At 37.1% G+C, this 16,861-nt stretch overlaps 2 protein-coding genes across 2 annotated transcripts; one reads left to right on the top strand and one right to left on the bottom strand.

Annotated features, from left to right (window-relative positions):
• The first annotated feature begins 416 nt into the window (after positions 1–416).
• On the top strand, positions 417–10,522 carry LOC134661595 (serine/threonine-protein phosphatase 6 catalytic subunit). The gene is made up of 6 exons (XM_063517731.1): positions 417–806; positions 1,477–1,622; positions 2,190–2,331; positions 2,804–2,958; positions 8,642–8,754; positions 10,289–10,522. The coding sequence occupies exons 1-6, from the start codon at positions 642–644 to the stop codon at positions 10,477–10,479; spliced, it is 912 nt and encodes a 303-aa protein (XP_063373801.1). The 5' UTR covers positions 417–641; the 3' UTR covers positions 10,480–10,522.
• Positions 10,523–10,883: 361 nt separating this feature from the next.
• On the bottom strand, positions 10,884–16,105 carry LOC134661624 (eukaryotic translation initiation factor 3 subunit I). The gene is made up of 6 exons (XM_063517765.1): positions 16,009–16,105; positions 15,706–15,932; positions 13,439–13,571; positions 12,656–12,823; positions 11,556–11,813; positions 10,884–11,187 (listed from the first exon to the last, which is right to left on the bottom strand). Exons 1-6 carry the CDS (start codon positions 16,009–16,011, stop codon positions 10,987–10,989), a joined length of 990 nt encoding a protein of 329 aa, XP_063373835.1. The 5' UTR covers positions 16,012–16,105; the 3' UTR covers positions 10,884–10,986.
• Positions 16,106–16,861: the final 756 nt, after the last annotated feature.

Raw genomic sequence — 16,861 nt, 5'->3', positions numbered from 1 at the left:
CTATATATCTTTCTCACTCTTAAGGCCCCAGTACACAATGGGCCATCGCCGGCCATTCCAAGGGACGCAGCCATGCGGTAGAATGAGATAGATAGATAGATAGTGGCCGGCGATGGCCCATTGTGTACTGGGGCCTTTACATATATAGCTGGTCAACCAAATCTTGTCAGTAAAAAAAGGCGCGAAATTCAAATTTTCTATGAGACTATATCCCTTCGCGCCTACATTTTTCAAATTTGCCGCCTTTTTCTACTGTCAAGATCTGGTTGACCAAGTATAGGTGCGGTACATTGAAATCGCCCATTTGTATATATTTTCTATATCTGTGCAGGAAGGTGACGTCCTTTTGACGGCTGCATGGCATATGAACTGTCATTGTTACACCCTACCCTAGTTTCGCGTTAAGACACTTTGGCTTGTTGTAGTCATTCTACTAATATACGAACCACTGCACATACAAAAACGATTAAATCTGCTGCATTTCTTCATAGCCGACAATAACAATCCTCCTCTACCTAATCTCGAAGTCTTGAGAAGTTTACTTTTTTTGTTCAAGTTTGCCATCGAGCTTTGTTCTGGTCTGTAAGCAAGATCCTGGGAACGGACTAAACTCGCAATTGTATCTTTACAATATATCTAAGATGACTGACGTGGATAAGTGGATCGAGATCGCAAAGCGGTGTAAATACCTGCCTGAAGACGACCTACGGGAGTTGTGCAATATTGTGTGTGATTTGTTACTTGAAGAGCCTAATGTTCAGCCGGTGCAGACGCCTGTTACGGTGTGTGGGGACATACATGGACAGGTAAACATAAAACAGTTATAATATAGGTTCACAACTGCAGTCACAGTAAAGTATAAAAACTTAAACTTAAAAGTTGAGTACCAGCAACTTTATTTAAAGATGATCATAGATCAGGTGTGCCCAAACTGCTTATTCTAACTAAATTAGAATATCTCAACATGTAAAGAATGATAATTATACAAAACTTTTGTGTGCTTCTGCACTATATTATGAAAATGAAAAGTATTGATTAAAAATATTCAAGAAATTAAGAATAAGCGCAGAATGTGGTTAGAGTCGGACTCTGCATGCCTTTTGCAATGACAAATGGTGGTTATATCATCATTAATGTCAAATTTATATGAAAAAATATATTTATAATGACATTCCCTCACTTTGTTCTGTTCAAGTTGGTAGACAGCTTAGACAGAGTTTATTTTATTTACATTAAACCAGATAGTTTTTGTCTTTCATATAATCTCCTGTAAGTTGTATCTAAAAATTACGTAAACTTATTTCACTACTACCTGTTGCCCACAACTTCACACGCATGGATTTTAATTTTTTTTTGTAATCTAGAAGAAAGATAATTTCAGTGATTATTATTTAGAAAAGTGAAATAGTGACACTAAACAAACGAGCATCTCATTGTATATCCTCATTATCTGACATTATTTTTCCTGCATTTCAGTTTTATGACTTGGAAGAACTATTCAACATAGGTGGTCAAGTGCCGCAGACGAAGTACATATTCATGGGGGACTATGTGGACCGCGGATATTATAGTCTTGAAACACTGACCTTGCTCATGGCTCTGAAAGCCAGGTATCCAGATAGGTGAGTTGTACTTTGGTGTCTTTGCACATTAGAGCCAATTTTTTTTGTTGATTATTGATTTCATTATATTTGGATAAAATTTGGCTGGTTTGCGGAGCTCCTCATTCTGGGTGGAATAAATATAAAATCATCCCGAAATAATGTACTGTAAAATCAGGTGTATAGCGCTGTCTCGCTCACACAGCGGATCCGCGTCCGTGTGACTGAACTTGACCGAAGCCTACATTAGATTTCATCACAAGTGTACCGCGAACAAAGTTTGTGCAGTACACTAAAAATGGGGTGCTTAAAATATTGAATGAACTTTATAATTCTAATGACAAGCTCTGGTTGGACCAACTTAAGCAGAACGAATTCGCAGAGCTGCTGGACCACCCCAAGAGTCAAGACACATCTATGATCGATGTGGCAAGAAATGCCGATCGGCCATGTGTCTATACAGATACGTAGTTGATGTAGGCTGTATACTACCTCCTCTAAATACATCTGCAACTATCATAGTATGCAAAGATGCGGTGGCGAATGATGATGAATATGTTGAACCATTACGTCTTTATCTAATTTCAGAATCGTGTTGCTAAGGGGCAACCATGAAACCTCACAAATAACTAAAGTGTACGGATTTTACGATGAATGTTTGAATAAATATGGCAATGTGAATGCTTGGAAGGACTGTTGTAGGGTGTTTGATCTACTGACGGTGGCAGCGGTAAGTTTAATGTACATTCGCCATCAAGTATATTGGAGCGGCCGAAATGCTCAAAAATATCTAACACGCACTAACCTCTTGACAATAGAGGCGTGTTCAGATATTTGTGAGCACCTTTTTGAGAACTCAAAAAGTTTGGAGAACGCCGAACTACATACAAAAGTATACCAACTGAACCCGTGGCATAAACTGTCCCTATTTTTTTTTACCCGCCAGCCGAAAGTACCGAAACAGGGTCATTAAAAGAATGTTAGGTGTTCCCGGCTACTCGGCTCTAAGGATACTAAGGCCCGCAGCATTATTCCCGCTCCGCCTTATAAAAAAAATGGGAAAACTTACACAAATCGACCCACCCCACAGTAAACTCAATAAGACATGCGTTTTGGGTACATACTAGACGACAATATAAGGCAGGGTCACTAACGACTAGGCTAGGAGGCCATTACTTACGTTAGATATGACTATGTTACAGCTAATAGACGAGACAGTGCTCTGCGTGCACGGCGGACTGTCCCCGGAGATATCGATGATCGACGAGATCCGCTGCATAGACAGGAACCAGCAGATCCCGCACAAGGGGGCCTTCTGCGACCTGCTGTGGTCTGATCCGGCGGACGTAGAGATGTGGTACGTAGTTAACCTTTTCGACGCCGAGTCAAACACAAAAGCTGTCACGCAGACGCCACGTCACCGAAGTGTCAAAACTGAAATTGAACTTCATGCATATGAACGTAGGTCTATGTTGCTCTGTGACCGATTAATTGGTATTTGGCGTTGAACCTACGGTGCGGATATATCGGTCATTGGCGTCCAAAAGGTTAACATAGTAGTGAACGCGACCGCTTCCCCATAAAAACGTAGTTCCCATTTTACACCCTGGATATTGACATTACAGAAAATATGTTTACACAATTTAATAATTTATACATAATATTAAGGGCCTACTGCAGCCGCGTCTGGCGCTTCGTAAACCACGCCCGCTAGTTCTTCCCTCCCCGCTAACACGCACACATGGAAACGCTTCGCGCCCCACGTGAAGTTTGTGTGACCTTTTAGCACCATCTAACGTTACAGAAGTTAACTACCATTATACGCGGTCGCTGCGGTCGGCCAGAAACTTAAATTCGGAAAAAATTGAAACAGATGGCGTTGTTACTTGTTCATAATAGCAAACAATAAAATAATTAATTCATAAACCTGCATATTTATTGTTGTTTTGGAAGACGTTAACAGCATAGAAGCAGCAGCGTATATAGCATATAAGTTAAGAGTATTGATAATAAGAAAATAGCACAAGAACAGAAAAGAGATTATTTTTGATAAAATATGATGAAAACAGATTTACTTGATTACGCTCACCTGACTTTGCGGTCACTAAATGCAAATTTCAACCTTATTGTTATGGGGTTACAATACCCCTGGGGTTGCAGGCGTCCATAGTCGTTATTATTATAAATGCTTTGGTTGAAATACTTTTTAACCCTCGAATTTTTCATAGGTACAGTCACCTGCAATAATATGTTACTCTTCGACGGCCGCAAAAATATGTGACACGCTCTTATGGCTCTACAAATAAGATCTAACATGATCTACCGCAAAACGGCCTTCGGTGTGTAACATATTATTGCAGCTGACTGTACTCGTATTCATTGTTGTATAGGTAGGTATTAATATCTTTTATCCGATCGATTTGCATTTATTTGAAATAAATCACAGTGTTTAGTAATTATATGTTTTATTGAATAAGAGATTATTTAGTTATGTAAGGAATACAGGGTGCCTTTTTGAAACACTCATTTTTAGGGTTCCGTAGCCAAATGGCAAAATACGGAACCCTTATAGATTCGTCATGTCTGTCTGTCTGTCTGTCCGTCTGTCCGTCCGTATGTCACAGCCACTTTTTTCCGAAACTATAAGAACTATACTGTTGAAAGTTGGTAAGTAGATGTATTCTGTGAACCGCATTATATTTTCACACAAAAATAGAAAAAAAAAATTTTTTTTGCGGTTCCCCATACTTAGAACAACTGAAACTCAAAAAATTTTTTTTCATCAAACCCATACGTGTGGGGTATCTATGGATAGGTCTTCAAAAATGATATTGAGGTTTCTAACATATTTTTTTTCTAAACTGAATAGTTTGCGCGAGAGACACTTCCAAAGTGGTAAAATGTGTGTCCCCCCCCCCCTGTAACTTCTAAAATAAGAGAATGATAAAACTAAAAAAAATATATGATGTACATTACCATGCAAACTTCCACCGAAAATTGGTTTGAACAAGATCTAGTAAGTAGTTTTTTTTTTAATACGTCATAAATCCCCTAAATACGGAACCCTTCATGGGCGAGTCCGACTCGCACTTGGCCGCTTTTTCTGGATAATTTTGAATTTCAATTGTCAGGGGAGCCTACATTATTTTTTAATACATTTTACAACGACAACAAACAAAAGTACAAATTCGCCGTATTTTTATTACCCGGGTCGATCGCAACAAAATAGAAAATCATGTTTTTCAAATCTAAGCGTTATTGTAATTTATCTCAAATAACCAAAAAGTCAATCTGACTAGAACTTAAAAACGAACTGAATTATTTTAATATGTCGATTTTTCTTGGTGACCCAGGAGAATTTTTTTTATCCCATACAAAAAGAGCGTATCCCAATCGCGTATCGGTTTTGGTTTTTACTTATAAGTGTGAAAAATATATTCTACCATATACGAAGGATGTGTGTTTTTTCATGTTTTATGTGTCTTTTTGTACAATAAAGTGTTTTACTGCTACTAATATATCATATTAACGATTAACTAAAAAGGTATTTACATCTAATTTAACTGGTAAATTATTAAAGTCCGCTAAAATTAATATATATTCAAAAAAATATTTGTTAATATGTCCCAAAATCATGGCTCATTTTTTAAGTCTCCTGACTTACCAAACATATCGCAACGAAGGCAAGGGTACAACGCGGCATCGTGAACCTAATAACGTAACGTTTCAGTTACTTTTTTAGTCGCCGACCATTTTATCCGGGGTACGAAAAGAGGTATTAGATCTATCCTGGGTCTAATATGTTATAAAAACATAGTTTTTTGAAAAATGTTCGTAGGTAGTACACAAAATTTACATTTTCTTTTAAATGTGATTTGGGTCATCGTTCTCCCTGGTGACTTTTCTGGTGACCCAAGAGACATCAATTTTATTATGACTCAGGAGACTTTTTTTCTATGCACTTTGATTTTTTTGATGCGCTAATTTTGTAATCTAAAATAACTTTAAACTGCTGATATACTTATATCACTTTGCTGATGAGTGGAAGTGGAATTTAAACTTAATTTATTGTTCTCTCCCTTGACATTTTGGCATACATTTGACATGCTGCAGTGCACTCCTAACGTTAATAAAGACATAATTTTTAGAAAAAGCTTTAGGAAAACTCACTCTTGAGCTTAAAACGATTAAGTCCTTATCATATTATGTTAGATTTTTAGTACAGACCCCAAATCAGTGAAAATGTGTCTTAGCCAACTAAATTTGTCTCTGGGAAAAGTACGATATCCCTAAAAATTGTACGTACATTTCGCATTTTTCTGAAGGAACGGAATTCATAAATTGGGTTATTATTATTTTTTCAGATTATTTGATTGCATTGACATATCACCAAGATAGATAGAACATTTAAGTTACCAGAAGAAAAGCATTTGTGTTCTTTTATACAGTGTGGAAAAAGTAGGTTCGATTCCCGGGCGCGACTAAGCGAATTTAAAAAAAAGAACAACGTGTTGCATTCCGGGAGTGCCGACAGAAGTGAAAACTCAATGACTAGTCCAAAATGTCTGCAGCACTATGTATAAATGACCCATCCTCCTTTCTATTGAAAACTTTTGGTTCCGAAATTGCTGGTCAGTGAGCTTGTTTAAAATTCGAAATTCAAATTTATAGCGTTAATTGTTTAAAATTCGAATAGAAATTGTAAAGTTACCTTGCAGACCTCGCATCTAAATATATTTGGTCATGATATTTTGAGTTTTATTCACCAGTACTAGAGTTCACTTTTATTAGCGATTTCATCAAGATGTAGCTTTATTGAATTATATTTGAGTGATATAAAGTTATAATACTGTGAGATCCTCGTATTTCAGCCCGTACAAGATTATAACCTTTTTCATGTAATGTCATTGAGTTTTTCTTTATTGATTTAAATGCCATCTAAACCTTACGGTCACATGATCGCCTTACACTGTCTCGAGTTTATCATTTTTTCCCCACCTCAAAAAGTGCCTAGCGCCGCTAAAGAAGTTTTCACTTCAAAAATCTTTGAATGCAGTTGTTTCTTTAAAAAACAATAATGTTTCATTTAAGTAAAATGAGCAAACTTAAGGTTTTAAGGCACTTTCCCTCCAGGGCCCATAATTTTTTTCCACCCGGTAGTAGACAACTATTTTTTTCGACTAAATGAAGTTTTATTAGATAAATCGTTGATCACATGGTTCGTTTCACACATCACATCAAATCGTTTGTCATCACAATCAAAATTTGTCAAAAGTAATGAAATTTATGCCAAAAAACATAAATAAAACATATAAATTCAACACATTTTTTTAATAAAAATCTTTCTCGATGATATAAAAAAGAACATCGACAAATTATGTTCAAAGAATTAATATCAAAACAGATGTCATAATTAGGATTGGCTACTTTAAGAAAGGGACAGAGAGATTTAATCCTCTCGCTCTGCACGTTTTTCTCATTCCTCCTTGTCAAGCCAAAATAAACTATAAAATGATAGTAACACAGTACATTGTAATATTCACTTTTTCCACGGTATCATGTCATTGTAAATTACTTATGTGAAATTGTAGTGGCGTGCGACTTTCAAACCGGAGGTCACGGGTTCGAACCCCGGCCCGTGCAAGTGAGTTTTTGTAAGTAGGGACTTTTTTTAGTGGTACTTAAATATAATAACTTTTCGTATTATTGAAATAAAATATTTTATTCAAACAAACTTAATAATATAATAATTAAAACGAATAATATCAATTAGTTTATAATATTTATTCAATTATTTTAAATTATTTGAGCATGAAACATACTAGATTTATTTTTATCATTACAATAGAAAAAAAGCAAAAAATATATTCTTATAGATATTTTATTTTCAAACAAAAATAAAGCAAAAAGTTACGGTTAGATTCTGATGGCTATATACCAAACAGCTACCGATACATTTCAATATCTGTCGAAATTTCCTAACCCGTTGTAACTGACAAAGAGTATAGATTTCGACGTAGCATGACGTAGCTAAGCAAACACGCACACATGCGTAACATATAGGCCTGTAAGAAGGCACCATCATAGGTTTACCTCCGATTCCGTTACTACTCAATGGAGTTACGACTCAACGTTTATTGGATATTAAAATTTTACGTAATTCGGAGCGCTGCGCGAAGTGACATAGGTCTTACCTCTTTGAGGCACGACGGCCATCTAACATTACTGGCATAAAGGATGCATTTATGACTTTGACGCATGACAGAAAGAGAAACCGAACTGCGTAAAATGGGCGTTTGCTGTTGAATTCATGAAATCAAAAATCGATAATAAATCCATCGGTAAAGGATAATAAGTTAATATTTAGTTCTTTGAAAGTTAAGACGAGATGAAAACCTTTGCTGTAAGGTGGATTGTGCTGGATATGGATGTGTTTTCTAGTTGCACGAAACTAAAACCGAAAAATGAACACGTAAGTTTGGATTTATTTTCTATCGAGAAAATTTTAAGCATTCGTGTTTCGACTACTACGAAATCACTTATCATATAGTCAAGAAACATATATCCGAAAATCACTACTGTTTGTTTCCGGGGCTAGCCACTGCCACGTTTCTAAGATCCTGTTATTTTTCGATGCACGGCCTTAACCACAGGTATGACCCTTCGTTTGACTTTATTAGATTCTTTGATTATTATACGAATTATTAGTAGCAAAAACATTTTTATAAAACCCACTAACTCTTATAATAATTAAAAACTCGATAAAAATCAAACGAAGGGTTCAAATCAACCTGTAGTTAATATTCAAGAAATTGCGTAAAAATATGTTCTATAATATCTATAAGGTTAATTTAATAACCAGAGAGGAAAATGGGGACTACGTTTGTATGGAGAAGCGGTCACGTGACATAGTCCCTTTCCTCTTAAGTGGAAATCATTTCGTTCACTCCCACTAGTTCATAGAACTCTTATTATTCCTTTGATAGGATTGTGTTCTTTATACTTCTGCTCGTATTTTTGTTACCTCACGTTGCTTCCAGGTCGGTGAGCCCCCGCGGCGCGGGTTGGCTCTTCGGGAGCTACGTGACTGAGCTTTTCATGAACTACAACAATTTGAATTTGATATGCCGGGCCCATCAGCTCGTGAATGAAGGTGAGTTGTGCCCTTGGAGGCTACCTCCATGTATCAGATATATCGAGGCGGCCGACGTGCTCAAAAATATCTGAACACGACTCTGCCGCCTTGACAATAGAGGCGTGTTCAGATATTTGTGAGCGCCTTGGCCGCTCCGATGTATATGATGGCGACTGTACATAATCCCATAGACTAGAAACAGGGGAAACTTATGCTAGTGCAATATATAAAGTTGCTAAGCCCATTACCACTATATACTTAACTCCATTTGGAATGTTGACTAAACTAAATCAGCTATCTTCTTGGAACTGGCAAACGATAATCATGAATATGATTTCTAATTACCGGGTAAGTCCATTTTTTAATTAAAAGCTATAGATGGTCAAACCCATTTGTCAGTAAATAGGAACACAAAAAACTATACTCATCCTTTTCTTTTGGGTGCTAGTACTAGTGTTAGGCAAGGATAGTATGACTCTCTGTCTATGTTTGAAATAAGACAGTCCTTTGACACACTATAATAACCAGTTTTTACGATGGTGTAAAAACTGAGTATATTTGTAGAGTATTTTTTTGACGTGAGTGTCGTATCAGAGACTTACTATAATCACTAATCAGCCAATATGGAGATTTATACATGTAGCTAGTCAGAGACAGAGCGTTGTCCAGCGGGCGATAGAGAAAACTGGTGGGGATCACATAAATCACATTGCATGAGAGACCGTAAAACGAATATGTGACTGAGACAGCAGAGCACGGTCACGGATCAGGGATGTTGCGGATGCAGATTTTTTGACATCCGCGGATGCGGATATTTAAAGGCTCACATCCGCGGATGCGGATGTCAAGATTAGGTACTTAGAAAACGTCAAATATTACATTTTTAGTATTTTTTATTTAAAAAAAACGAAACCTTTAGTATTTGAGCAAGAATATAGGTGCGTTATATTTAATAAACAGTAACTTAGCCGACTTTCCCGGATCTAGACGATTTCGTTATAGGTAATGGCAAAATTACCTAGCATTTACGCCGCCGCTAAGACGTTCCTGTACCGACTTGTTCGACATCCGCATCCGCATAAGCTCCGCATCGATTTTGCGGATGCGGATGTTCGCAATATCCCTGTCACGGATGCTGTAAAACGCGTAGCCAGTTTGACTTGGGGAAGGGCTGGTCATATAGCACGAAAGACCGATTCGTGGAGTAAACGACTACTCGAGTGGCGACCATGGGGGGAAGAGCGTCCTCAAAGTAGACCCAATATGCGTTGGGACGACGATATCAAAAGGACTGCGGGGAAGAAGTGGCTCCAGGTTGCACAGAACCGGGACGAGTGGCGTACAATGCAGGAGGCCTACACCCGAAGGGTAGAAAAGGGCTAAAGATAAGAGAGTTAGCGACTCAATTACCTGTGTTATTTGTAGTTAGTAGTGGTTCCCTAGGTTTGTAGGTGTAAGTAACCAAAAATTACTGCGTACAATTTTTTCCAATATTTTAGTGATTTATTTCGTCCACGCGTGAAACAATTTATAACATCTCCGTTGTTTACAGGTTACAATTACATGTTTGACATGAGGCTAGTGACCGTTTGGTCGGCACCCAACTATTGCTATCGCTGCGGCAACGTCGCCTCCATCATGGAGTTCAAAACAGTCTCTTTCCGAGTTGCAAAACTATTCCAAGCAGTCCCCGACGCCGAACGAGAAGTGCCCCCACAGCATACCACCCCATACTTCTTATAAGGATAAATGATGTATTCAATACAGTATGTAGTGAAATAATTATCAATTGACCCTATGTAATTTTGTATAATAAACTGTTGCACATTTTAGTGTCTGGTTTTTATTACTTGCCATCGTATATACATTCCTATATGAGAGTACCCGAAACGACAGAAAAAAATCGAACTAATGAACCTGCTCACAAAAATCGGTTGAGAATAAAATTGAGGCGAACATCCGGACATTCGAAATCAATTTGCCCAAGTTAAAACGGAGACCTTCGCTAACGCTTCGGTCAATAATCGTACTTAAAGTAGGTACATTGTTTTTAAGGTTTCGAATTGTCCTGTAGCTAAACAATTTTCTAAATAATATACTGTACCGACTGTACTTATTACTAAATAAAGACCTCAAATCAAACACCATTCCAATTCATACAATATATTCTTCAGTGTGGATTTAATCGTGACAAAATTAATACTTCCGCGCAAAGATAACGCATTTTGGGACAGAGTACGGATTAACAGCTCAATCCCTGTTGTAGTCAAAGGTGTAGTCGAAGTAAGACTGGTCGAAGCTCTGCACACGCACGTAGCCGTCCTCGCCGCCAGACGCGTAACTCTTGCCGTCCGGGTGGAACGCTAAACTGTTGATGGGCCCGAAATGTCCCTTCACACGGCCGAACTCCTCTTCGAACACGAGATGGAAGAAGCGAGCGTCGAACTTGCCCTGACGAATGAAAAATAAATTATTTACCTAGTCTGGGAAATTAACAAATTTAAACATGTGTCAATCGTTTTTTATTAATTTTTAACCTAAAGACGTTGCCTGTATACATGGAGCAAATTTCAAAATAACATCATCATGTTAAGTAGTAGAGATGACATGTGTAAGATTGTCATATATTATTTATTTTAGTGGTAACACAAAGCACAAGTAGAAATTAACCAAGTTGTTTATAACATCACTTTGCTATATTTGCATAATTTTAACCATTTGAGTTCCTTTTTATTAGGGTTCCGTAGCCAAATGGCAAAAAACGGAACTATTCGTCTTCAAATTACTCCTTACCTTCAAGTTCATAAAATTGAATTTACCTGTCTGGTAGACGTCGTGGTTACTTCCATAGCGTCCTGTCCACCGCCAAGTACAACATGGTCCAGAATGGGACTGAGGGCAGCAGAGTTGACCGGACGCTCGGTCTTGTACTCCTTGAGTAACTCCAGCGAGCTGGTGTCAAAGAGCTTGGCGGTCTGGTCCTTGGAGGCGGTGATGAACATGGTGCCGTCGCGGGACAGTTGCATGTCGTTGATCTGGTGCGTGTGCTCCTTAATGGAATGTACTTTCTTGCCAGTCTGGAAGGTGTGGTTTGTTGTGTAAGTTTTTTTGGAAATGCCTGATACACGATACATATAAAGGAAATTTACTGTATAATATATACGCGTATATATTGGCAACAACATTTTATTCTATATGTTTCAAGAAACATTAACTTCTCTGTTGAAAATGGAGGAATGAAACCTGGATGTTTGCTTTGCAAGACAAACTTATTTGTATGATAAACAGTATATTTATTGCAGTATATTTATTGCATCTTCATGTTGTTTTTACAAGATGTTAAGGTATTTCATTTCTGGATCAAACATGAACCCTGTTAGGGCATAGCAATCTTATAACTATATCTTATATCTAATAATTTACATGATACTACTATTCTTGAATAAAATAAAAAAAAATTAACATATAACATTAAAATTTGGTGCAAATAATATTAATTTGATTAAAAGTTTAATAAGTAATTACAAAAATGTATAAATATAAAAGTCTAATTGTGAAATATGCGTCAAAATATTGACTTACAATATTTAATATAATTCATGAAAAACATTCAAATTAATTAGAATTATACATTTAGATTATAGTGTTCATTAAACTAGGTATGAAAGTAAAACAAAACGAATTGTCAGTTTTCCGAGAAAAATTCTGCAGTGGAATAGATGTTCTTTTGTATTAAATATGTTTTTAACTGGGTTTTAAAGTATGTATTTGATATTCAGACATAATATTACGTTCTAAACATATTTATGTACTTTTTATAACTAAATAATAATAAAATAAACGCGTACATTACATTTAACGTAACATTTTATTAGTTTAAATAGCACACTCCTTCAAAGATAATAAGTATTTAGCCTACCCTGAGATCCCATTGGATGAGGTCTCCGGCTTCGTGGCCTGTGATGATGGTCTCATCAAGGGTGCCCCACACCATCGATGTCACCTTGGAGTCGGTGATCTCCCACTTTAGGATCGGAGACGCAGAAGATATGGAGTCATCAACGGTTCTCGTATCAATAATGAACACCTAAAATGATATTAATATCTCTTTGAGTAATGATTGTAATATATAATATATGTTAAAAAAACTAATCTAGAGGTTAATCTTCGGTTTCAGATTTTAGAGCAAAAAATGTGGAATTAAATAAAGTCTGACTGACGACAGTAGAATTTTCTCATTCTCTCAACACATTATTTAAACATAATGAAACATGAAAAATTAGTTAAAAATAAAGTAGTGACTTTTGAATTCAATTCATGTACAGGAAATTAAATAAGCAAGGCAAGGATGATATGAATCATAAAGTACTAAATAACATGTACAAAGTTGTTCATTGTTCTTCATCAAACATTGAATTCCTTTTATGAAAATCTCATCCTCGATTTGCTTCAGTCACAATCACGATGTACAGTCAGTCAGATGTCATGTACAGTTCTCAGGCAAAAAGTTAAGTGATACTTTTTAAAGAAGAGGCTGCATTAGAAATCACCATTTATTAGAATCTCAAAAAGCCACAAATGTTGTTTTCAGTGGTCAATAAACACTCGGTGGCTCTTCACCTCCAAAGAGCCGTGGTTTGCCTACCCCTGAGGTAGGCAAATAGAAATCATCTTTATAATGGACCAAGTATACAACACCCACCTCACAAGGATGACCCATGGCTTTGTCGGTAGTGTACGCCGCCTCATTGGCACTGAAGCTGAAGTTGCATGTCCTCACAGAGGAATTTGTCTTCACCGTAGCTATATTTTTGCCGGTCTCCAAATCCCATAGTCTGGGAAAAAAGCAAAACATGTTATGTCATTTTGAAATTTAATTTAGTACATAGCCTAGGAATCCTCTAGACGGAGTTTAGAGCAATTATTTCATGGAACCGATGCTGCCAAAAATACTGGGGTGCGGGGGACGAGGTGGGCGAGTCCCATTCCGTTATTGATCCGTTCAAAGACACGGACGTCACACAAAGACACTTTGACTCGAAAATGGAGTAAGACTACCGCGGTATATTTGTGGCAGAGGGGGGGTAGCGCTACTATGCTCAGTCTAGAGCAGTGGTTCCTAACCTTTTCAGTCCGATCACCTCTATGACTAACTAGGGAACCTGATTTTACCCCTCCTCCCAAATGGTAATAAAAAATAAAACGTGTACGTTTGTTGCATTGTTATATTAGGTTAGCTTATTACCCCCGTAAAATACTAGTTTTACCCCCACGGGGGTAATTACCCCCAGGTTAGGAACCACTGGTCTAGAGGATGTCTTGTCTGTGATTAAGTATAATTACAGGCACAAATCATCAGATCATTTACATCATGATAATTATGTGGCATATTATTCATTTGTTTTCCTTGCTCAGCATGCAGTGATTCTCTTGGTTCTTAAACACAACCCTCGCAATGCATCCTTGCACATTTCTGGTCGAAACGCAGCCTATGTTAGTATGTGAAACTGTATCAACAGTAGTAATTTGTTTGCACATAGAGGTTTGAATTTTGCAAAGCATTAACAGGAATAAGTGTAATTATAAATCACTTTTGAATTTATAAAAACAGAAACCAATATACTATTCAATAATATTGCTCTTCTTTCTTTTATAGGTCAAAATGAAAAAATAATTAATGATCAAGTATTTATGCACCACTGGTAAACATCTACAACCCAGCCCAGGGATACAGAATTTAATATCATTCTTACCAAAAAAGTGCCCTAGATTACAAATTGGAGTCCCTTTATTAAAGTGGATTTTGTCTCACATTCACTACCAGGGCACAGAATAAGTAATAGTATAAATAGTATTATCATACAGTACGGCCACGCACCGCCCCGGCCCGACTCGCATTACCTCGCCCCACAACATGAATCTGGCGTGCTCTCAGTAAAGCGACTTGCCCACAAATACACAATGACGCGTGTACAGACATGCCGTGCACACATATAAACGCAAATGATTTTTGACGTATGGCGTGTCCGCCCTGTGACTAGGGCGCACTATGAGTGTAGCCAGTTATATGGTTTATCAGCTTTACAGTTTAAAGGCTTGCTGAGTGAGAACTTGCCTAGCAGGTTGCTGGCAGTGAATATGTTAAATAATATAAAATAAAAACATGTGTAAAAGGGGCACCAACCATACTTCATTATTGTTTGTTACTAGAATAAGATTGTCTACATAATTTTATAAATATATTAAGATCAACAGAAGTAAATGTGTCTTTTAAAGATTTCTTCTGAATGCAACATTTTGGAACTATTGCAACCCTCTCTGTTTGAAGTGTGGTCACTGAACTTTTAATGCATATGGCTATAATAGTTATAATATGTTGCGTTTTGAAAATATCTTCAAATGACGCATTTACCACAAGAGACGCATTTACCTCGGTTGACCTTAGGGGTGTTGGGATAACTTCAAAAGCAGGATAATTATGAAAATTTCTAAGCACATCATACTCTGGCAAACTTACACTACTGAAACTCTTACCAAGGTATCTTACTTACAGTTGCTACAGAAGAAAGTGCTGCTAGTTTAGTACATATTTGCAATTTACAAAATTACCACATATTTGAAGTTATCTCAATGCGCCTTAATGTTGTTGATAAGATTATTCGCACTGCAAAAGTTTTGACCGTAGGTATGTAAAATGCTTGTGACAAAACAATTCTGCTGTAGCATAAAAGAAAATTACCACTAGATTTACTTTTTGTTAAATTCACAATGAGCAACATTGTGAAACAAGGATAAAATACAATTACCAGAGCCCATAATCAACCTTAATGTTACTCAAGTTTTTTTCTTAATTCATCTTATATTTTATCATGTATTAGTTAGAAATAAAAATAAATCTAACCGTGAGTAATGTATTGCGCACGAAGCAACTGAGACTCAACCAAAACGTGTCAGTTTTTAGACGCTTACCTGCATGAACTGTCACCACCTCCTGTGATCAGGTTTACTGTTTGCCAGTCGACGTCCAGGCACCACACTACGCCTCCGTGGCCATTGAATGTGCCAAGACGCTCGCCGTTTAGCGACCACCAAACATTGGGCTTGGAGTCTTTCGCGGCCGAGAACAGCAAATCACCTTCGCGGTTATACTTGATCTGAGTTATGGCACGCTCGTGCCCTTGCAACATAAGGGGTTTCTGGAAAAAATATGCCATTACAAATAATCTTTCGATGTAGATGCAGAATGCATTTGATATCTTGATTGAATCTTACCATTTTAATGATTATTCACAGGAAATTAGCGTTACAACATGTGGCGACAGCAATTTTTTGACAGAAAGGCCGGTGTAGTCGATTCATGTGGTGTTGCTATAGGTGTCAGTGTTGCCAGAGCGCTTCCAGCTTATGTACAGTCGTACGTCAAAAAAGGTACGATTTTGATAAAAAAGGTACGGTTTTTTTATTAGTAAAATTTTCTTAGAGAAACAATATTTCTATGTGGGTGGGGGGTATGGTGGGTGGATGAGTATAGTTTTCCTGATTGTTACTGACTGACAAATTGGTTTGACCAACTATAAGTGTAGTGTACACGTCATAGTTAACCAATTTTGTTTGCATTGATATAGGTACATGAAAAATAAAATTTGTCAAGCCATTTCCGTCAGTTGAAAAAAGCGGCAAATCTAAAAAAAAATGGTGCGAAGGGTTATGGTCCAATAGAAAACTTATAGCTGGTCAACCAAATCTTGTCAGTAAACAGGAACCAAAAAACTATACTCATCCTTTTCTTTTGGGTGCTAGTACTAGTGTAAGACAAAGATAGTATGAATCTCTCTGTCTATGTTTGAAATGGAACAGTCCTTTGACACACTATAAATTTCGCGCCATTTTATATTGACTAAGTTGTTTGACCGGCTATAAATGGCTGGCTGAATTTTGACTACCTGAGTTTTGTAATCTGGATAATAATGCCAAATAAAACGGGGTTTATTTTAATGGCGGTTCAAAGGGGCAACGCCGCCAGCATTCTAGGTTCCATTCCAGAAGCGGGCAGCTTTGGAGAGATATTTTATATTTAGTTTTAGTTGTTATTTTTAGGTTTTATGTAAATATTGTTCCATTTGTA

The sequence above is a fragment of the Cydia amplana genome, chromosome Z, assembly GCF_948474715.1.
Source record: "Cydia amplana chromosome Z, ilCydAmpl1.1, whole genome shotgun sequence".
Classification (NCBI taxonomy): Eukaryota; Metazoa; Arthropoda; class Insecta; order Lepidoptera; family Tortricidae; genus Cydia; species Cydia amplana.
Note: the sequence above shows the minus strand (reverse complement) of the source record. Positions and strands in the feature narration are given on the sequence as shown.